At 39.4% G+C, this 23,176-nt stretch overlaps 1 protein-coding gene across 1 annotated transcript in view; it reads right to left on the bottom strand.

Annotated features, from left to right (window-relative positions):
* Positions 1 to 3,282: 3,282 nt before the first annotated feature.
* Positions 3,283 to 23,176, bottom strand: part of SHOC1 (shortage in chiasmata 1) — a 43,264-nt gene continuing 23,370 nt past the window's right edge. The window contains exons 15-30 of the mRNA XM_088533665.1: positions 22,204 to 22,311; positions 20,334 to 20,521; positions 17,654 to 17,726; positions 16,481 to 16,550; positions 15,824 to 16,008; positions 15,270 to 15,375; positions 13,342 to 13,453; positions 12,399 to 12,520; positions 11,947 to 12,040; positions 10,743 to 10,874; positions 9,550 to 9,699; positions 8,356 to 8,512; positions 7,929 to 7,932; positions 6,681 to 6,691; positions 4,382 to 4,909; positions 3,283 to 3,383 (exon numbers count right to left, since the gene is read on the bottom strand). Coding sequence (XP_088389791.1) covers positions 3,283 to 3,383; positions 4,382 to 4,909; positions 6,681 to 6,691; positions 7,929 to 7,932; positions 8,356 to 8,512; positions 9,550 to 9,699; positions 10,743 to 10,874; positions 11,947 to 12,040; positions 12,399 to 12,520; positions 13,342 to 13,453; positions 15,270 to 15,375; positions 15,824 to 16,008; positions 16,481 to 16,550; positions 17,654 to 17,726; positions 20,334 to 20,521; positions 22,204 to 22,311 — 2,141 coding nt within the window. The remainder of the gene's footprint in view (positions 3,384 to 4,381; positions 4,910 to 6,680; positions 6,692 to 7,928; positions 7,933 to 8,355; positions 8,513 to 9,549; positions 9,700 to 10,742; positions 10,875 to 11,946; positions 12,041 to 12,398; positions 12,521 to 13,341; positions 13,454 to 15,269; positions 15,376 to 15,823; positions 16,009 to 16,480; positions 16,551 to 17,653; positions 17,727 to 20,333; positions 20,522 to 22,203; positions 22,312 to 23,176) is intronic.

The raw sequence follows: 23,176 nt of genomic DNA, 5'->3' as shown, positions 1-23,176 counted from the left end.
TTCCTCACCCTTGTCCTGCAGGGAGACACTGAAAAGAAAGCAGCAGTTCTGTCAGTGCGAGCTGTGCCTCCAAGCACAGAAATAGACCCATTTCTTTGAGCGCCTTTCTGGCTTCCTTTTCTTGGTGAGCTCCTCGAGTTCCTCCGGCTGGTTGTGTTTTCTTGCGGCGCTTGGCGCTCGCTGCAGCCGCCCGGAGGAAGCGCTTGCTCCGCGTGCAGAGGGGCCCGGCTGCGGGCGGGAGGGCTCCACGGGGCCGGCTGGGAGGGGACGTCGGGCACATCGGGGTGAACAGCACGTGGCCACCACCGCTGTGTCCCGGGCTCCCTGCTCCCACCCTTCGCACCTCGCCAACCTGCTGCCATGGACGGACACGGAGCCTCTCCCCAGGCGCCTGCTGTGTCCTCCCTTGAAGCCTCGGCTCCCGAAGCGCCGTTAAGTCACAGGGTTTACGGAAACGCGGGTGTTGCTGCCTGCCACCTCCAGGCAGATGCGCAGCCCGGCGCCATTGGGCACCTCCCGCCTGCAGCAGCGCGGTCGGGGTGCGGGAAGAGCCGCCCGCTGCCGCACGCTGGGGAGGCCGCAGGCTCCCTCAGTGGCTGCCTGCGGGAGGGCGCAGGAATCCTGAGCCTTCCCAGCCGCTTCCCAGGGCCGCCCAGCCCACAGTCCGGACTGCCCAGGCCCGGAGCCGAGTGCGTAACTCGGGACTGGGCCTTGCAGGGCCCCGGCCCCCGCTCCCCGCTCTCACACCTGGGAGCAGGACAGCGTTTCTCCCGACTGTCCCATGCACAGGGCTCAGACTGGCTTTGCGCTAACTTGCCTGGGATGGCTTGCGGGGGGGATCATCGCCTTGCTGCGTCGTCCCTGCTGCAGGAGGTGCAGTCTCTAGCAGGCTGGGCTAGTGCAGACAAAGACACCTTATTTTTCTCTAATGAAGGCCGTGGAAGAGCTTGTCTGCCAAGGCCGGCTGCTGGGGGAAGGCAGGGGGCTTTGTCAACTGCCTCGTAACTGCAGGTATCACAGGATGCCCAGGATAAAGCAGAACAAGTGAATGTAAAAATCTGTGCATCAAGGCTCCCACAACCAGTCAGCAAGGCTCTGACTTCCACCTTCAATCCTACCTGCCTGTTCACTAAGCAATTTGCAAATTTGATCCGAGACTTTGTTATATCTACTAATGACAGAAGCAATTCATCCTCAGACCAAAAAAAAAAAAATCAGAACAAAAGATGCAGTGCAAAAGGCAAAGTCATGTTCTCCTCTTACCCCCAGTCGGGGGAGCACAGGAGCAGCAGTCAGTCGGTCACTGTTTAGTCAGCACCGATGGCCTCCCTTTCAGGATGAAATCCTTTGGATGCACTAGCACCATGGGATTCTTCATGGTTACACGTGCTTTAGGACACAGTGTTTATACAGTGTAAAACCAACTTTGCTTCACATCAAGGTGGTGAGAAAGGCAGCGATCCTTACACGCAATGGATTTGTCCAGATGCATGCAGCTGTGAGACCCGGAGTCAAAAGCACAGTAAAATCCAAATGATCATTGTGAGCCCCTAACCTTACTTTTCATTTTGCTGCCAACAACTAACTGTTCACTGACATTTTCCCACCTACAGGCTGCATGCAGACAGCACTGGGATTTTCTTCTCTGATCTAGCGCAGGCAACACACAGGTTGCCCGTTTTTGAAGCAAGCTGTCATTGCTGCTCTGTGGATTATCTGTGCTAGCTTTGCATGAGTGTTCAAAGCGAAGCACTGGTCTCAACCTTTGTATGTATAAAAAGAGGTTGCAAATAGAGAGCTGGCAGCGCCAGCTATAATTTCCCCGGTGTGGTTGTCTGTGACGGAGTTTTTGCAGAACTGCACTCTTAAAAGAGCAGATTCCTTAGCCCAGCAATTTGGGAGACAGGAGAGAGAGAAAATGGTTAGGTCAAGTGACCACAAAAATGAGCCAAAACCAGTGAGTAGACTGCATTTTTTATTTAAGTCTTTTTCTTATTTTGGGCAAATTGGGGAAAAAACAGTGTGTCTCCAGTTCTAGAAAAAAAATAACTCTTTTCTTTCTTTTTTTTTCCCCCAGGTTACACACAAAAGGATTCCATTAAAACCCTGTACACAATCTGCATACAAACCATGTGGTGATAAAGTTAAAATTGCAATTAGGGCTGTCACCATAGCTTTTAGGAATTCTCACTTGAAAATCAATATACAATTTTCCTTGAGAAAGCCTACAGTCAAGAAAGTATTTTTACTGCAAGCATAAACCATCCCGCACCACCTGTATTTTCTTTATAACACTGAACTTGAAAAAATAACGGGTTTGGAAATTGAGTAATTTTAGCTAGAGGGCACTGAATGAACACTGACACTCTGGAGCTGACACTTCTCTGCAGACTGTGTTATTGTTGCACCTATTCCTGCAGTAGGATGCAGTCACAATCTACCCCTGCTCCCATTTCCAGGATTGTTACCAAATCTTCTGATGTAATATGGGGATTTAGTTTCTTACTTCTCTCTGCTATATTTTACAACACCTTTGCATTTTCCTGTCTGCAGAAGTACAGTAGGAGGCTGAGAAATGGGATGCCAACAAATAGTCTTCACTAACAGATGGTCTCTACCAGCTTGCAAAGACATCTACAGTCATAACTTTGAATAAAATCTTTTAAAAACCTGTATTTCAACATATCTTTTAAATTCTGTCCATAAAACAAGTATTTTTTTCTGTTTTTTTTTTTTTTTTTTTTTTCCTGAAGCTGAACATGCCTAAAGCTGGTTCAGAGGCCGGTAGCATCACACGGCTTCCAAGGGAGCTGTCACAAGGAAGGAAGTGCAGCTGAGAATAGAGGAGGAAGGAATGCAAAGGCTCCAGGCTTTATGTGAAAAACAGGCTCCGACACTTCCTGAGCAGCCTGGAGACTCTGGCCTCTCTTGCTCACCTGCACATTCGGAAGTCTGCACCCTTGGGGAGCAAACAGATACCCAGGTAGGCTTCAGCCTCTGTGCTCTTCATTCACATTTTACTTTTTGTGTGAAGAATGATAAGGTACTTTACATGGACAAACAGAAGCAATAGATTCTCCAGGCTGAGGGAGACTAACAAACTTACTTTGTTAGCAAAACCTTTAGAACACACAAAAGTTCTGAATTAGTAAATTGCCAACTTCCTTCCTCAACACCAGTTCTTCTTTAAAAATGAACAAAGAACTGAATTCTATCCATTTCACTTTAAATGTTTCACATTCTTTTAAAAAGACATTTATAGTTTGCAACTCCCTCCTCCATTCAAAAGAACTTGAGACGTGTTTGTCCATCACTTCTGCCAGGGACTCTTTCAAATGTCAATCTCCTTTTTTTGCCCTGTGGTACTTCTGCTATTCCCAAATCTGGAAACAAAATGGGAAAAAACATAGATATGATAAACTATAAATATCACCAGTGTACAAGCTTAACTATGTTTCTAAGAGCAGTAACTGACTTTAGCTTTAATAAGGGTGCTTTGTATGAAAAGCAGATAAAATGGCATAAAATGAAATGAGCACAGATTAACTAATATTTATTACTGAACATTTTTATGCATATTATCCTGTAACAATACAATGGGACAAGATCCATGCACAAGATCAGTACATCAGCCTGCAGTTCATTTAAAGGCATTATTTCAGTAAAGATGTTTATGATTATTTCTACTTCACTCAATCTTCAGTCACAATGATTTTTTTTTAAATCAGTGACATAAACTAGTCCTATTTTCAAGTCAGTTAAAAAGGCTATCTACATTCTTAAAGTACTTTTTACAATCGAATGTTTTAAATATGTGCCTTCCTATTCAAAATAAATTAGTAGAACAAAATTCCAACTAGCCTTGGTAAAAGGTATTTTCAGAAAGTCCTAACAGTGGCCTAAGAACTTCATATGTTTGAATGGAATATTGGCTTGGCAAACTGGCATTAACTATTGGTGGTTTAATAAAAGTTTTCCCTGAAGCTTGCAGAAGTTCCTGAAGGGTCTTGCATGGATTTAAGAAGTCCTAGCTTGCCCCTGAATATGTTTCTGAAATCTGGGATTTCATAAAGCTTTCAGTATATTAAGGTGTTCTTTGCACTAGCATGCACACATATTTTGTACACTTACTTTTCAGTTGGCTCCTGAATAATAAAGCAAAATAAGACTACCCCCCCAAGTTAAGCTTCTGCATTTTAACAAGGAACTTTTACATAAGAAGTGTATGTGCAAATAAGTTCAGTAGTAAAGGAAAAGTGCAACTATTGTGCTGGATTTAACAACTACTTAGACAAAATTTGGAATACATTATTGAGGTTACTCAAGTTTTTGGCAGAGTTACAAATGGAATTTCAGCAATTTCTGTTTGCTTTGCACACACCTGTCACATTTGTTTCTTCTGTCCATAATAATGAGGCACTTTTTACTCTTTTTCTTGAAGATTCTCTAGCTCTTGACTGAAAACTTAGACTTTGAAGCTCATCTGGATCAACAGGGACAAATGAATCATACGCACAAGAGGATGAATGGTCATTCCAAGGGGTCTTGTCAATCAGAATTTCTGCGCTCCTAGAAGTCACATCTCTAAATTCCAGAAAACTGTTAGATCTCTCTGGAGATGCATATTCACTGGAAGTTGAAAAGAAATTCTCTTCAGAATTTTTGGAATAATTGTCAGAGCTACAGTACAGCATGAAGGGCTGTTGTTGAACATGAACAGAACTCTTAACATCTGGATGAGCAAGATCTTCGTAATCCTTTGGAACAACAAAGAAGTCCTGCCTCTTCCCCACAGCTGCACCTGAGGAACTTGGCTTCCGTTGCATATAACTTGACAGGTCAGAGTCAATAAACTCCTGATGGTGACTCAGTGGTGGGACTGAGGCTTCAGAGTTCACATCAGATGGCCCTGGTGGACAGAAATTTGAAACATTTTGTTTGGAGACTGAGAGATTAGCAAATAGTCTGTGAGGGAAAGGACAAAAGGGCAAAAGGCACCAATTGGCAAAAACAAAAAACTAGACTTGCTGACTAGACACAAGAGCAAGTTTCGATTCAGTGGAAAGCTGACCTTTTTTATGTTTGGATATCCCAAGTTATGCAAACCTCAGACAAGTCTGGATTGGCTATTGGGGCACATGTAAGATACATGTACTGCTTTGCTGACTTGTCTGGGACCTTATAAACACAAGATTGTAACCCAATAAAGACACTGTTGGCCATGAGCTTTTAGCCCCTGTTCCTTGACACCGGACCCACAATGGCGCCCGAACAGGGGCCTGGCAGAGATGAGGTGATTTTGTAACCAGTGGGCTGACACCAGCGGAATGACGGAGGGGAAGGAACCGTCACGATAAGCGATCGCTGAATACTGAAGCTCTAGGGCGTTTCGGGTGAGAAAGACGTCTGAGCCGGGACGCTGGGAGTAATCGTGGGGGGCACCACAACTAAGGAACGGGAACGAGCGCTGCAGGTCATGTGGCATATCTTGGAAAAGATGGGACAAGATGAGTGTGAATGAGGGAGACCTACTGAGGCTTCTAAAATGGGCGATTGAGAATTGTAACGCTTTAAACGAAAACACGGCGTTGAAAGTGGACGCGTGGGATGCTCTCGGGTGCTCATGTGGGATACGGGAACACGTGGGGATCTGACTGCGGCGTCTCTGATGCGCCCCGGAGGGTCTGTTACGAGGCTTTGCAGAAGTATGTGGGAACCACGGCTGCTCCTCCTCCCCCTGCCGTAGCAGGGGCGCCAGTAACGTGTGGGCCAGGACCTGCCCTAGAACAACCGCCCCAGTATCCACAGGAGAAAAACCCGTCCCACTGGGATAAGATCCGTCAGGAGGCGCTGATGGCTGGGGATGGGGAGCTGGCAGCAATGCTACAACCAGCGATAGCCTGTGCAGCAAGTGTGGGACCGAATGGTGTGCATGGACATGCCTCTGGATTATGCCGTTATAAAGGAAATTAGGAAGGCGGTGACGGAATATGGAGCGAAAGCACCTCACGTGCAGTCCATGATCAGGGGAACAGCCAAAGACGGATGGTTCGTACTGCACGATTTTGAACTGCTATTTAGGCTCATCCTCACACCAGTACAGCAGTCACCAGTATGGCGGGACCTTCGTGACATGGCATCGTTGGAAGCGCTGGACAGCCTCGGGAGATGGAACGGCGCGGGGTATAGGTGCTGCTGCCCTTTTCGGGGAAGGCGCGTTCGCCCAGCCGCAGCGACAGGTGTGGATCATGCCAGAAGCCCTGATCCAATCCTGAGAAATCGTTTTGGAAGCTTTGGAAAAGGCACCTGATGATAAAAACGATAAGGCCATAGAGCCCTCTACAAAGGTACAGCAGGGTCCTCGTGAGCCCTTTCTGAAATTTCTGGATTGCCTGAAAACAGCTGTAGACAGACAAGTAACGAGGGAGGGTCTGTGACAATTAATCTTTGAACAATTGGCTGAGAAAAAAGCAAAAAAGAAGATGTAGAGCCATTCTCCAGGCATTGAAGCAGTGTATCGGGGGACCAGAGCCAGAATCACAGAATGCTTAAGGTTGGAGGGGACCTCCAGAGATCATCTAGTCCAACCCCCCTGCTCAAATGGTTAAGGCTTGTCAGGAGCTAAAGAATGAGGGAGATCCTATAGTGGCCCTGGTGGATGCTTTGGCTGTGGTATCTACCTGTGGCAGCCCTGGGGCTTGCTTTAATTGTGGGCAGGTGGGTGGTTTCCAACGAGAATGTCTGGAAAAACAAAAGGACCCTAAACAGGGGCCTGGTACCTGCCCCCAATGCCAAAAGGGGCGCCACTACGTGAGCCGGTGCCGATCGACAACATATAAAAACGGGAAGCGGTTGGGAAACGGGAAGCGGAGCGCGGCGGGTGCTCGCACGAAGGCACAAGTAACGCACCACGCGGAAGGCACGACCTTGGGGCTGCAGTAACCACCACAGCAATGACACTGCACTCAGCGAGTCCCAGCCACACACCCTTGCAGGTCTCCGACAGACCTGCCGGTTCTGCATTAACAACGGGAACTCCAGGAGCAAATTTTCATGTTATACCCACCCTGTGTGAACCAGGAACCCGCATGGAACAGGTCCTAGCCACTGTACCACCTAAAAAAATCAGTAAGAATGACCACAGAGCTGCACTTTGGGTCTCAGCCCTGACTAAGAGACAACCAACATGGACAGCCACAGTATGTCGCTCGTAAACTTGGAAAATCAAGGATTCACCAAGGGCTCATCGATAGTGGAGCTGATTTAACGAAATTTGCAGCATCCAACCGGCCTCCTGAGTGGACGACACGACCAGCAGTGCTAGAAGTAACCGGGGTGGGAAGCGCAGTTTCCCCTAGGATCAGCACCCACACGGTAGCCTTGGAGGGGCCGGAGGGGAGGAGGGCCTCCCTTCCGCCCTATGTCCTCCCCATTCCAGTTACCCTGTGGGGGCGGGATGCACTAAGTCAATAGGGAGCCACGGTGAATTTTCCCTTGGGGTCACTGGAACACAGCTAACCCCAGCACTCACATGGCTAGCAGATAAGCCCATGTGGGTGGACCAAGTGGCCCTTACCTGGGGAGAAGCTGCAACACTTGCGTGCATTGGTGCAAGAGCAACTGGTGCAGGGGCATTTGCAGCAATCAACAAGCCCTTGGAACACCCCAATTTTTGCAATAAAAAAGAAAAGCGTGAAATGGAGACTATTGCACGATTTAAGGAAGGTGAACGCTGTCATGGAAGATATGGGAGCTTTGCAGCCAGGACTACCATGACCTGCTATGATTCCAGCTGGATGGCACATACAGGTAATAGACCTGAAGGATTGTTTTTATACAATACCACTCAGCCCCAAAGACTGTAATAAGTTTGCCTTCTCGGTACCCAGCATCAATGCGGCCGAACCGCACCAACAATATGAATGGACTGGGCTTCCTCCAGGAATGAAAAACAGTCCCGCGTTGTGCCAATGGTATGTTGCACGCACACTGGGAAAAAGGTGCCAATTGGCAAAAACAAAAAACTAGACTTGCTGACTAGACACAAGAGCAAGTTTCGATTCAGTGGAAAGCTGACCTTTTTTATGACTGGATACCCCAAGTTATGCAAACCTCGGGCGAGTCTGGATTGGCTACTGAGGCGCTTGTAAGACACATGTACTGCTTTGCTGACTTGTCTGGGACGTTATAAATATAAGATTGTAACTCAATAAAGACACTGTTGGCCATGAGCTCTTGACCTCTTGGCCTCTGCTCCTTGACACCAGACCCACAATAGTCTAGTAGTCTTTGACTTTCATCTGCTGTCCAAGGAGACATTGGTTGTAACTAGGACTACCAATTATTGCCTTGTACCTTTATCCTGCAGATCTGAAGACTGATAATTCTGATCATAGTTTGGATAGAGGATGTTGAAAATACTCCATTTTTTTGCTGATGATGCACATTTTACTTCTGATTCTGGTGGGGCAGCACGATTTAGACTGTACAAAGATGTGATTTCACTAAAATGCTGAAATCAAAGAAAGATGCTTAAGGAGTGTACATGCCCGCTTTGAAAATATGGAAAGTCAAATCAGGGGTCAGGATTCTAAGATCTATGTATCATTTTCACTTTTTGGAAAGACAGACACATACAAAAAAAAGAAAAAAAAGTCAGTAGCCAATAAGCCATATGTTTTAAACCTATAAACAGACTAAAACATAGTATATCACTTGAAACCCAGAAAAATCAATACCATAATATACTTCCTTTTCTTTTACTAGTCCAGGATTGCAAGTACTATTGGTTGCAATGGAGGATACAAAATCACGAGCTTCACTAAATGTGATTGCTTTTTAGAAAAAAAAAAGTTTCTGCTGCCATATGACTGATTATGTCATACAGCAAGTTCCTAGAGGGCTGTCAAGAGCAGAAGGATGTCAATAAGTACACATTTTCAATTTCTTTGCTCAGTTTCTAAACTACAAGTATTTGCTACACCTAAAGTCATCCAAGGCGGATACAGAGGTGGTGGATACAGAGAAGTACAGTGAGTGGTAACTATAGACAATGGAGAGGTGGGACATTTTCCTGCTTCTCTATTAATAACAATTTGGCATTTTTTAGCCCACTTAGCACAATATAATGATGATATAATTTTCTCAGTCTTGGCTCAAGTGAAACAGTCAGAGCACACAGCTCCAACTGCAGAGTAGACTGTCTTGGAGAGAATTACTCTTTCATCAGAGAAAAAGCAAAAAGCCAGGCTTGTGTGCTGATAGCATACATGATACTAAGCAGTCTGGAGAAGAAGCTCATCGGCAGAATATTTTCCAAGTTAAGGGAATGTTCTAAATCTTCACTTGAACATAGCAGTGATCCAACAACTTTTGCTGAGAATTACCAGACCCATCAGTTTGGATGTGAATAATGATATGCTAAAGCAATGACGGTTACATAATTTCCTCCACTTTTTAAATGGTATGAGAAATAGACATGTAGTTTCAGATAAAAATCCATGTTATAACAATGCAAAAATGCTGCTTTACTACTTAATTTTGGCCAACCTTTAAAACTTTTTTTGGAACCTGTGGCAGCAGTTCCTGAAGCTGATTAAAGCTTGCATGAAACAGTCTCTTCAGTGAAGATCCCGTCTTTAACATAAACTGGGCCACTAGAGGGTTGATACATGGAAAAGCAAGCAGGCATTTCTCTGGCTGGAAATAGAAATAATGTTGTCAGATTCATATTTGACCACTCTATCCCTCCCTCTGTAGAAAGACAATTCTTGAAGTCCTTGGACATACAATGTATCACAGAAGTAGCACTTTGAATTTGTGCACTTTACATAAGTGTTTTGTACCTAACCTCTTTTTGTTTGTTTGATTTCTACATAGTATCACTCTTGCAAAAGAGTAACTTTTGCAGAGTAGTTAAAAACGGAAGAAGAGCCGAGAGACATTTCTAAAATTATGAACGAAACCGGTGAACGAGGTAACCTCGATTTCCAAGTGCATTCCAGGGTTTACTGAATTCTCATGTTAATTCTCCATTTAAAATAATTACTTAACATAAACTGAGAAAGTTGATAAAACCAATTACTGTTCTGAGTTTTTACCTATAGTCTTAACTTTTGACTTGTCAAAAACTATAACCCACTACCCTACACCTAACAGGCAGTACCAAAACCTGCTTTAAAGAATTTCTGAGTTCTGCAAAAGCTAAAAAGGATCTTGGCTCTTTTAAGAGTTCAAATCTTTTACACAAATATGCTTAAAAAAGCCTAAATTGCAATAAAGAAACCATTTATTGTGAATGTCTAATCAGCTGTGATATGAGAAATTAAGCAATTTATTCTATTTGGTGTGTAATTATTTCTACTGCCTTAACAACAGCTGAATCTGTCTTCCTGCCCACGGAAGCTGCTGAAAGTAACTTTTATGATTTGGACAGTTTTTCAACATTAGTATCTAGAAGTGAACAATTTTCTGCATTAGCCTGCAGATAAACTCTCTGTTGGTTAACCGTGAAAGTACAGGCAGAGCCCAAGCTGACCTAATTTTGCTGACTGGATTGGCTAGCTGGTGGATGACTGAACCATTTCGCATGTATGTTCAAATTACGTTTATAATATACTGACATTTTAAAGCACGAAAATGTGAAAAAAATAAAAAGAATAAAAAAACCCACAAAAACACCTAGAACCCCGATCTTCACAATAGCAAGAAAGCAATATAATTTAAGAGAACGATAAGCAAACCTCAGATGGCAAGACAGAGAGCCAGGACTTGTCCAACCACTCATGAGGACTGATGTTAGATGCTATCAAAATATTATCAGCAATTTGACGAATTACCAGTGCTGCTTCTTCAATCCCTGGCATAAGAACCACCTAGGATTGATACACAGTATTTCTGATAAGCATTTATACTAAGGACTAAATCCCCACATGTCTTAATTAGCCACAGCAGGTAATAGACAGGAAAGCCTAGAGCTGGCCCTGCACACAGCAGTGAGTAATGCAGTCACTAAAGCTGGTCCCTACACGTCCCATGTTGGAAATCCAACCTCTGGCCAGCAGTCTGGCTCCAAATGACACTCCTTTTTCATGCAAATCTTATGCAGTTAAAGTTACTTTCATCTGTAGCCCTTTGTATTTGATCAACTTCATGGATATTACACAATTTCCTAACAAAACGGATAAAATAGAACAAGTTTTAAGAAATTAAGATATTTAAAAATTTGAAGGTGTAAGTAATTTTCAAATGAATGGTCTGCTACACTGTTGTGTACACAGAATGAAAAAGCTTTGACTACTCTAACCTTCATTTAACAAAACAATTTTGAAATAAATTTTAATATGCAAATAAATTAAAAAAAGTATAAAAGAAAGATGTCATGTCAGGTAAAAAAAACAATTTACAGATATCAACTTTGTAAGCCAGATGAAACCTCTTCTCCATTTTTAATGTGTATTGATTTAAACACTGGATTCTTTTTAATTTCTAAATAAAAAATAAAATAGGTATTTTATCATGGTATGTAACGAAAACAGGCTAAAAAGTTGTTATGGTAAAGAGACGCTTTATTTTCTTCTGCCAAATTAATAGCATACTATTAATTTGAAAAGATATAACAGTAAGACACATGGAGAATTAACAAACACTCCAATCATTTGTAAAATTAAAGGAGCAATATAATTTCTTGGTACTGTTTAGCTACTACCGAATATGATTCAGCTTGTACTAAAGGCAATCAATCTTTTCACTGACTTCACTAGCACTGTATTATACTTTTTTGTTATATGTGTGTTTTTTTAATATGTGTATACATATGTATATAGACAAAATAATGTTAACAAAGTTGAGCTACTTCATGTTTCTAAAGTTGAGTGCACATATGATTAAACACTCTGAAAATAATAAACAGTGAAGATTAAAATAGACCTGTAAATAGACTGTTACCTTTATTTCAAAGTCTTCTGACCTCTGTGCAAATTGAACTAAACTGGCATAAATTAAGACAAGGTGATGCACAACTGGTCCCCTGAGACTGTACCTATAAAATATTTTCATTGGGCTATTAATATCAAATATAAACATGGAATAATTCAAAAACATTTGCTATGCATGTTAATAAATATCTGCTTCATCTTTGGTAATCCAGAACACTAACCACAATGCCTTCAACATTAACATCTGTGGAGGGACAACTAGAATATGGTTGAACAACTGAGCAGTGAAGGATACATTGGGAGGAAGAACATGAAATCAACCTTCAGAGAAAAAAAATATGGCCCAATACAAAAGGACTTAAAAGACAAAACAAACATGTTATCTTGTTATGCACCTTTGTTTAGTGGTAAATTTGTTTTAAAATAGCAAGATAGCAAAATTGTCTCTTTTAACTTACTTACACTGAACTCAGTCTTTCTCTGGAATAGAAGACAATCCAGCAGCTGCTATACTGGAGTGATAATGCCATCAGCTTCAATATTAGATTTTCAGAGGATTTCTCATAATTTAGCTCATCTATATTCTAAGATAAAATTAATACAAAAAATTAAAATTAAAGAAATCTACTTCCATAGCCATTGCAACATTTTAACGTGCATCATTGTATTACACAAAAGTGAGAACAAACATTACAGGCATTAAGACAAATCTGGAAGTCAGGGAAACCAGCCAGTATTCCCACTTATTTTGTAAACCCGTTTGAAGACTGACTGACTACTTCATGCCTCTGTTTTCTTCCCTCTAGGTACTGCTTACAAACTTTTCAGGGTGCCCTAAGATTTTTGAGAACATTAACAATGCCAAATATTGTTACAAGCCTCCAGGGCATTTTCTTAACCTATAGAAATCAAACTATGGTTCTGCTGGTATTAGGAAGTACAACATTGCTAAATGCTACCACATGGAAATGTTCATCTGTATTGTGCTTGCAGAAGAAATTATCTTATTCTTGATATATCAGTTATGCTATCTCTAAAGTCACCTCTCTCACTGTACAACAGATAATAAAATTTAAGTATTATGCAACCTTAATCAGACATAGTCTTTTTTGTATTTTATAAACCATTTAAAACTATTGTTTAAATTGTTATTTTTTAATAAAACTAACAGAACAAACTATCTGGATAAGTTTCTGAATCAAGAGAAATAAACAGGTACACCAGTGAGACTATGTAGCTTCACTGATATGCAGACACACTTCTAGAAACAATGAATTTGAAAACAATTTGCATCATGACACAATACATGTATTCCACGTATTTAAGAGGGACAACAGATGTGTTAGCAGGACTTGTAGCAACATTAGAAAGTGGAAAACTAAGACATGTCAGTTTCATTCTGTACCTGCAAAAAGACAGCAGTACATTCATCTATTGTTAAAACAACATATTTATCTGGACTTCCAAAGAGACATAATGAGTGACTACAGTTTCTTTCAACAAATGTAATGTTATACCTGCAAAAGTAAAATCTTGTCATTAATCTTAATTAAGTAAAACTATGTATTTTCTTATAGCAAATGAGTAACTTGCAACTCTTAATTTTTTTTTAAACACAGTGTTTATTTTAACTTGAGTTCTCTCAAATCTCCAAGTTCACTCACATTCACATAATAAACATCAACGTAGCAATAATTTACTGAAATATTACAAGATGGATTTGATTAAGTTGCTAAATGAACTGAATGCTTGATACACAGCTGACGAGTGCACAAAGTAATGTGATGTACTATGGAAGCTACCATAAACAAATAGATCAAGAAAACACACCTTGGTTGCAGTTTATGGAGTCATAATTAAAATCTCCTTAACATAAAATCTCTTTGAGCATTTAATGTTATATTGTGTTTTATCTGAACGTTAAAACGCTTTTAGCAACAGGATCTCTTAATGGTTACCCCTTCTTTTGCAATTACAACTGTATCTCTTTTCTTCATATTTGTGCAGCACGGGTTAAATAAAGTGAGTGAAAGTTCCCTGCTTGCCATATGCATGGCCCTAAATTTTTCTGAGCATGGCCTGCTTTCATTGGCTGTATGAGCAGAAAGTCACTTAACGAACTTTTTTTTATGGTTTTAGAGGAGTTTTGACTAATGAAAGGCAAGCAGAGAACAGAGAACAGTCATACAGCCTCCAGGGAACACAAGAGCCCTAGCCCTGAATCTGCCAGTAGTAAGTCTTATAGGAATTTGATACACAGTGCATTCAGAAATCAATAAAAAAGTGAATTCTAAGTTCCTCTGAAACTACAGAGCTCTTGTTTGCCCTATTTAATTCTTTCACTAGTGCTAAGAGGACTAGTGAAGAAGAACTGTAAAACATCTGTTTCATTTCTGGCCAGCTGAAAAGAGAATTTGAATAGCTCTCTCTTCAAATGCATGTCAAATTAAATGTGCAATATTTGAGTATTAAACTTTTAAATGTGTTTAGTTGTAACTAGAAACAGCTCCAAAATAATTTCACTGTGGACTGCAGGATACAGTGAATGTCCATATGGGTAAGTCTTTTCAGCAGCCTGGTGAAATCAACCATCTATGACTGATATTCTCTCATCATCTCTGACACTAAGTTTCAAAGACTAAGCTGCTACATTCTATATATTTTTTTTTCTTCTTCTTCTTTTTTTTCATTCATGATAAAAGCTACTTTTAATAGGTTTTTACTGTGGAGAAAGCAAAATACAAGAAAATTATGTTATGTACATACATAGCTATGCACATGTACAACAATTTTCAAACGTTTTTTTCCCCTTGGGCAGACTGAAGGATTATTCAAGATTAAGTTAATACTAAATCTGAATTTAACATGTAACGTTGTTTTTGGTTTTGACTTATCTTTTCCTGAAATCTATGTAGGTTCAGCAAATTAACTCTTTTATCTTGTATTTCTATAGCAGAGCACGGATCATTAAAACTATATAATATATATATTTAATTAAAATATATATATGAAGAATTAAAAATAAGCAACTAACTATCAACAAGAAGCCTTGAAGTAAAAGTGTTTTGGGTTCAAATAGTTATTTTCAGGGAAAGGTAGCTAACCATTAGAATTAATGAATTGGCATTTCTGCTCTGGTTAAGATTTGTGTGAACTTCCAGAACTAAGTGATCAACTTCAGTAAAAAAATTATCTATCTATCTCAGTGACTCTTACAATGTAAATATTATAATTGCCCTGAAGTGTAGATACCTTACAGGCAAATAGATGAGGCATGTCCTGGATAATCTGAAGTAAATAGTCAATAAAACCAAATAGATCAGTTTTACTTACTTGGATTCCAAAAGCTGAAGGATGTCTGGCATGTTAACAAGTCCCTCAGATGTCAGAAATATATAGGGAATTGGCACCTTCAGAAGAACTGAACCACTGTTATCCCCTAAAATTGTTTTGTATATATAAGGTAATTGATTCATATGTATAAATTTTAAAATATATTTTTGAAGATATAAAGATGCTTTTTTAAAGATAAAAAGATATAAAATGGATATGTCTTTTAAAAACACAGCTTCTTATTCAAACATATATATAAAGGCTTATATTTTATGTTTGATAGGAATAAGACAGTTTTGTATTCATTTCAGATGAAGCTGTAATTTTTATTCCTTTGGATCTAAAGAAACATTTCCTTGTAGTCAGGAAGGGTGGATACAACTTGCATCAACCATAAACAGCCCTCAAAATATTTTGTAAGAGATCACCAAAGTTTCATGTTACATCCCAGCCAAAACAGAGCTCACCTCATATGAAAAACATACTCCTATCTTGCTGTACAGTTCAAGTGATAAACTAGTTCTGTTTGCTTAGCCGTTCTGGGGAGAGCTTACCCACGGGTGTTGTTTCAGGAAGAGTGGTTTTAAAAGTCATGTAAGTAATATTCAGATTTTTACAGTGATTTTTCCAGCAAGAGTTCTCAGAATAATCATATTCCATCACCAATGAGAAGTGTGTCCAAGGGAAGTCTGCTCCAATGTGCTGATTATGTACAATAACACAAGAATATCTGCTGAGGCTTAAAAAAAATAACAAGAAAGAAAGAAAATTATGTACATGTATAACTATGAATAACTATTGGCAGAATAAAATCAGCATATCTACTTAGAAAAAGTGTCATTGTTAAAGCGTACTTACAAAAAAGCAGGTATTCTTCCTGAATTTAAAATTTGTAATTTCTTTTTGCATTATCCCTTCCCACTCCAATTACCTACCTAAAATGTTAATTAAAATCTTCCTGCAATTTCATAACCTGACATAATACTAAAACCTTGTTTTCCTCACTGAAAACTTTCTCTAAAACAATTAAGACTAATACCAGTGTAACAGTCCTGCCAGTCCTATGTCTAAGCATTTTATTCGAGTTTGGTCAAACTTCTCACCTTTCAGAATGGTGTTTTAGCTAGACTGAACACTCACATGGAAATGAACGGCAGTTTCACTACAGTTAGCTCCAGGCTATGTCCTCAAAAATTAGGAATTTAACTTACTAGCTTATGATATCTTTACATCCTAAAGAGGCTCCTTTTTTCTCAGTATTCAAATCTGCAGCTTTTAAACCTGCATTAAAAGAAATAAAGTCTTGATAAAATAAATGAGCTTCTGCTGGCATATATCAATGTAAAGCAAAAAGTAATAAATGTGGAACAACGGAGGATATTAAATTCTATGAATCATATTTTCTGTCTTAAAAAAGTCCTACATCATTTCAGTTTGTATTGCACTGGCAAGTAAAATAATTTGCAAACTTCCACTTTGGAGCCCAAGGAAGAAGTAAGGCTAAACTAGTTTATACTCGGGTAATATGGCTGAATAACCTTAAACGAGAAATCAAAGGCTAGTGCAAAGTGTTTCTTTTTTTTTTTTTTTTTGAATTAAGACAATCTTTTAAATTTCTTTCTTACTGCTTGGATATTTAAAATTATACAAATATGCCTGGAAGATGCAGCTAAAATGGGATATCTAAGTAACACAAATGCCTGTTTTCAAAAGTTTGATTAGTTGGATTGTTCTGTTTGTAACCAGGTCTCAAAATGTTTAAAAACAATAATAATTTTTACTAAGTATTATAAAACAGGATTTCTACCTTTTAAGAGCATAGGAAATTTAATTTTATTTTGAAATTAACAAACAGTCATCAGTAGATGGCTGAAGGGCATCATGATATGCACCTGCTACTCAGTTAGGGTTGTATATTAGGGAGCTTAGTTAAGACTTCAGCATTTGCCTTTGACTGCTCTTAGGAAACATACTAGAAAAATAAGGAAAATAATGAGTGTTACTAAGACAAAAAGAGAAAAAAAAAAGGAGTTGACTGACTGACTGAGAAGACTGATGCAATTATAACTAGGCAATGGACTCCTCACACCTCCTGTGTGTTTTGTTAAACAAATCCTGACTTTGAAAAAGCTATCATTGCTCTTAGAAGAGAAGACCTCTCTTCTAAGTGAAGACCTCTTAATCTGGGGAAACTAAAATGACGAGAAAGAAAAAAAGAAAAATGGAGGAGCCAGGAGACAAAATGTAGTTAGGAAAGGATATAGAAATCCTGATGAAGAGAAAAAAAAGGAATGGCATATGTGGAAAATACATAACTAGGAGTGCTGTGAAACACAGAATGAAAAACTTCCCTCATTTTTTTTAATGTATAAAAAGTCATTTACCTTCCACTACAGATAAACTGTGAATAAGGGCAGCCTTTTCTCTCTCAGAGTCCGTTCTTGTTATGATTAGTATCTGAAAGAAGGCAAGTAAAAATTGTACTTTAGGCCTGCATATGTCGTTCCTCCTCCTTTGCACAGAAACTAACTTAGCAGAGAGCAAAAACCTAAATTTCTGAATTTTTTGTAAGAACAGAATTTTCCAGTTTATGTGCGTATTATTACAAGACTTGGAGAAACGGCACTTCTAAAAACATCAGTACCCGAATTCAAGAACACAGTTGTTCTGGAAGAAGCCTGAAACCCGAACATTTAATTCAAAGTAAAACACTGTTTTGTAAAGCCATTGTACCACATTATCGACGTCACACCAGAAAGATGACTGCTGCAGTAGAGGAAAAGGATGAGATTTTTGGACAATCTGATGCCCTTATGGAGACAAACAAATTTAAGATATCAGAAAGGCAGCCCACAGGATGGTGATGAACTGGAGGGGAGGTACTAGATGTACTACTAAGCTAATTGGCAAGATTTTCCAGATTGTAGAGGAGGTGAATGGAACTGCACTGAGTGCACTGACAGTGACAGCCTATCTCTGTGACTCATTTAATACTGCTGAAGAGGAAAACTTGAAAAGATTTAAAATCTACCAAACTTCAGATATTTTAAAAAGAATTGCTAATGGAGAAAGAGTTTTACTTGTCCAACCATTCAAATGGCACAGAAGGAACCTTCTGTTTCAGACAGGATTAAATTTGAACCATTTATGCCATTTAGTGTTTTTTCATGGTATATGCCATGATTAGAAGCTTAAGAAGGCACATGGTGTTTCTAACTCTACAAGTAAAAGAAAACTATTTATGTAAATGTTAATGCTAGACCTTTCATAGAAGAACCCCTGGGTACCAGGAGCCACTGCTATGTGACAAGCTTAAAGCAGGCACCTATTTCCATGTGGAGGTACACGAACAAGACACCATCAAACCATTCGCTCCTTCCAAAGTAGTTTTTAACAGCTGATTTTAAAATGCTGACCTGCTTTTTCATGTACCATTCAAAATTGCACTAATCATATTCTGTTGTGAGCTAGGTGCTAATTTAGTGATATTCTCTCTCCACATAATCATGAGTACAAATTATAATGAAATACAAGCCAGAAGCTTATTTCAAAAATGTTTATTCTATTCTGTTAGCCACTTCTTGCTTGCAAGGCAACTTACCAATATAAACCTGCATCAATGCAAATTTTGACTAAAAAAAGTATAACCAGATTATCATATTTCACATCACATTAACCGATGCTGATGTGATGTGACTGAACAGGAAATGGCTTATGTAATGCAACTTCTACTTCTCATTAAAACAGGAATATGCCTTCTGCCTATTCTGGGTCATTGAATTCTGTCTCTGAATGTAAGTGAATAATGCATAGTCTTATAACTGTGAATAATATTACATATATGATTAGACAGGGGCATAAGTGCCCATGTACAATCTTTTTTAAGACATGCAAGCTAGTCAAAACTCAGGAGAGTTATATGCTTTTAAAATCAGATCTAGGGTAGTTCAGAAGCAAAAGAAAATTATCACTGGGCTGAGAAGCAGATGGCAAAGCTGTGCTGTGTCCCATGGTAGAGCATAAACCTTAGCATCAGAAAGCAAAATGTGTTACTCTTAAGATGAAGAAAATAATACTAGAGGCAGCTTGGAGGGGTTACTGAGAGGCTGACAGCAAAAACTCAAGAACATTTTATTTTGGTTGTTTCATTTTCATTTTAACTTCAGAAAGGGTGTAGAGTAAGATCCTCTATCTTTTTATCTCAGAAAAATTACATCAAATGTGTCCATAACTCTTGGTGCTCTTTTAACAGAAACTAAGCTAATCAGCTCCAGAGAGGGAGGTACACAAAGCAAGTGTGGTAAAACTTGTAAAATACTTGTCTGAGTGCTCAACAGTATAAATTCTATTCCAGACAGTACATTTAAGAAAACATGTATTTCCTCTCTTTTAATTAGGCAATGAATATTCCATAAATAAAATAATAAACAATCTGACAATGTAAATGGTGTTTTGTGCTGCACAGAATAATCTACTAAAATATTCACATATCCAGAAAAACAATATATCTCTGGATAACTTGAATTTCCTTGACAGCTCTATTTTCAGCTCTGTAACTACCTTCTTCGGGTATTTGCTTTTTCCGTAACGGCAGGAAACTGCCCTCATGCAGAGGTCAAGCAGAGGAGCCCAGGTGACAGTGTGCACACAGGCCACTGTGCGTGGGCACAGCTGCACAACCCGGACTCGTCTATGGAATTCTTTGCACCAGAAGAACACTGAGGCCTTCAAACACGAAGTTATAAGTTTCAAAAAGTGATGTGGTACAGAATACTTAATGACAAAAAAAGAAAAAAAAACCTTACAATAATATGAGAGCAGTGATAAAACCTCATGTATTTCACTCTTGCAGCAAGGGAGATCTGATGAAACACAAATCTGCATTGCTCCTAATAGAGATCCTAAACTTTATGTCATCCAAATTTAACAGATAGCATGAATTAGAAAGCTAAGTATAAGATTGTTTTCCATTAACCAACCCTTGTTGAAAGAAACTGTTTTAGGTATTTTTGCTATTGCTTAGCAGCATTTTGTTTAGTCAGAAAATGTGTTTTCATTGTTAACCTTAACACTGCATTCCTCTCTATTACTCTGCATGTAATTCAGCATTTGACTCTGAAGTTCTGTTATTTTGGGATTGGTTTCATGTTTTTTCTGGCTGCTGTACTGTACAATCTTCAGCTGCCTCCAGATTTTATCCAAACAGGATTCTAAGATGTTTTTATAGATATCCTTTGCCTTGGACAAATATCCTGTTAATAAAGCAACAAAACATAAATAATCATAGTCACAAAAGGTATTTGTCAAGGTTTGTGTCTAATCTATATTTCACACTAAAATGTATGTGATGGTAACTCATACAGAAAAGCTTAAGTTTAATGACTAAACAATATGGGAGAACATTACTATTAATCAAGTTCGTAAGTGTCCTGCAGAAAATTGCTCTGCCTCCTGCAGCATCTGCTGCACGATTCCACCCAGAACCCCGGAACACCACACTATGGAGCTGCAGATGCCACAACTGTGCTCTTACACTTAACTAGTCTGTAAAGCTCACACTAAACTACAGCTTTATTTATATTCCCCACTTTCCAAAACTTTATTTCAGCTGTCGCTTCACTCTACCACAACTATTTCCTGAGCAGAGAGATATCCCTGAGTGTTTTCTGCATAAGCAGAGAGCAATGCCTGGGTATTTGATTGTCAGTATTGGTTTACTCAGTATCTAGCTCAATTTTTGTTCTTTTTTTTTCTCAGATAATTTTTAATTGTTGAAAGCTTCCTGTGCCAGGTGTTGCTGAGATCTGGATGGACAGGTGCCGTGCAGTCATGAAACACCATGTTGGAGTGTTTTGGCTAAAACGTGATCAATAAATGAGGAGGGGGAACTGCTCCTTTGTCTCCCTGTCATTCTGCTAGTTTGCTAAAGGTAGCCTCAGAAAGAACTCTACTCATTTTCCATTTTCATTTTCCTTTGCATTTTTTTTACTCATACCCATTTTACATTTTCTTCCCACTCTTTATTGCTAGAAATATTTAAATTAATACAAAGTCTGCTCCTGTCCCATGCAATTCCGTTTACTACAGACATTTTTCACTTTAAGTCAGTGTTAGAGAAACATCATCCTTCAAGGAAAAATTCAGAGGCAGTTGGGTGCTCTGAACTGCCACCTAGTGTGCCTCACCTGCTCGCATAAACACAGGGGGGAGCCTGTGCTTATGGAACTTTCCCAGGGCATTCCTAAGAGCTGACTTTATACCCTTACCTATTCTGATACAACTGTGTGAAAATTTACACTACATAGCTATGCAAACTTCAAGAGTATAATATTCAGATTTCAGGCATAAAATTAGGTGCTAAAAATTCCCTATTCAAAATCTGATTAACATAACAGCAGAAGCCTCAAAAACAAGCTTCTGTGAGCCAGATGAGAACTAACCTGTAACTATTTAAACATCCATCCCCAGGACAGGTTAAATAATATTTCATACTTTGCTTAAAATGCCCTTAGTTCTAAGTACTAAGCAGTCTATGAATATTTTTAGGAAGAAATTGTTCTACCCACTCAGTGGGTGGATTGTAAAAACAATGAGGACCTCTCATTTTTGCATGATTCTCAGTTTCCAGACAAAGATTCCAACATAAATTTGTCTTTTGGAGAGACAGTGAGAAAACACATTATGTATGTTTGGATGAAGTTCCCATGGATGTTTCTTAGGCAGATCCAAGTAAAAATACAATCAGTGAAATGAGCACACCCACTACCAACATACAGTCTGCAGTGAATTCACAACTAAGATGGAGTAAAAAACGGAAATCAATGTTTTAGGATTACTAATGACAAACCATCACAGCTTACAAACATGAAGGAATGACTGCAGAATACATACTAAGCATTGGGATTTTGGGTAGTATTCTCTTTTAAAAACATACCTAATGCTGTGTCTAAGCCACATGTTAAAAGAAGGTCTCGAATGGTTACCAACAGATGCACCAGAGCAGCATGTCTGAACAGCATGGTCTCTTTCTCGTCTATTTTACCTTTATAACAGAAGATAGGGTCTGCATAAAATTTCAAAAATCATGCTATGCGTATGTAAGCATCTTAAAAGATCTTCCTATTTCAGATTTTTTTTACACAAGTAAGTAGATATAAGCTTAGAAGGCTGTTTCTATGAATCTTCCAGATTCAAGATAGGAAGCGACCACGAAATGGCAGAACCTTTTCCTTGCCATCTGACCCAGTGCGGGCAGGACACAGGGAGGCATTCGGAAAGGGGTAGAGACAGGCAGCGTTTGCTGGAGGAGTGGATAAATTCCCACAGGTCTGCCAGTAAATCCCCACTGACACATGGATTTCAGTAAGGAAAGCTTCAGATATGCATCGAAATACACAAATTACCTTTAGGCTGTTTTTTTAGGCCCCCCTTTTTTTTATAAACTCAGCTGTTTATGTTACTACTTCCTCACCTAACATGGCAAATCACTAACATTTTCAATGACAGCATAATTCATCTAACCATTTTTCCAAATATTTCAGAACTCATCCTGAAAAAACAGAATCACAGATTATTTCCTAACTAACAAGCAATTTTAAAACAACCTCATATTGAAATTTTCACTAAAATTTAATCTATAAATTTTAAACCTACAGTCCTTATAGGGAGTGGTTTGGATGCAGCCCGCCCTGAGAGCATTCCTGCTGTCCTGCTGGGAAAGTTTCACCTTCCCAATTAATGTTTCCCGATGAGAATCAGGAGATTCTACCTTTGAGAAGGTAGATTTGTAAGATGTCTTAGATCATTGTTGAGCACATCAGTTTATGGGATACAGAATATTCTGCATACTCTCTGAAAAAACTTGCCCTTTTGAGAGTACTGCGATTAATGCAGTTTTTAGTTCAAAA

This window comes from Tinamus guttatus, unplaced genomic scaffold (genome assembly GCF_059628265.1).
Source record: "Tinamus guttatus ecotype Peru unplaced genomic scaffold, ASM5962826v1 Tinamus_guttatus_pri_ptg000513l, whole genome shotgun sequence".
Taxonomy (NCBI): domain Eukaryota; kingdom Metazoa; phylum Chordata; class Aves; order Tinamiformes; family Tinamidae; genus Tinamus; species Tinamus guttatus.
The sequence above is the reverse complement of the archived record's forward strand: the minus strand, read 5'-3'. Positions and strand labels throughout refer to the sequence as shown.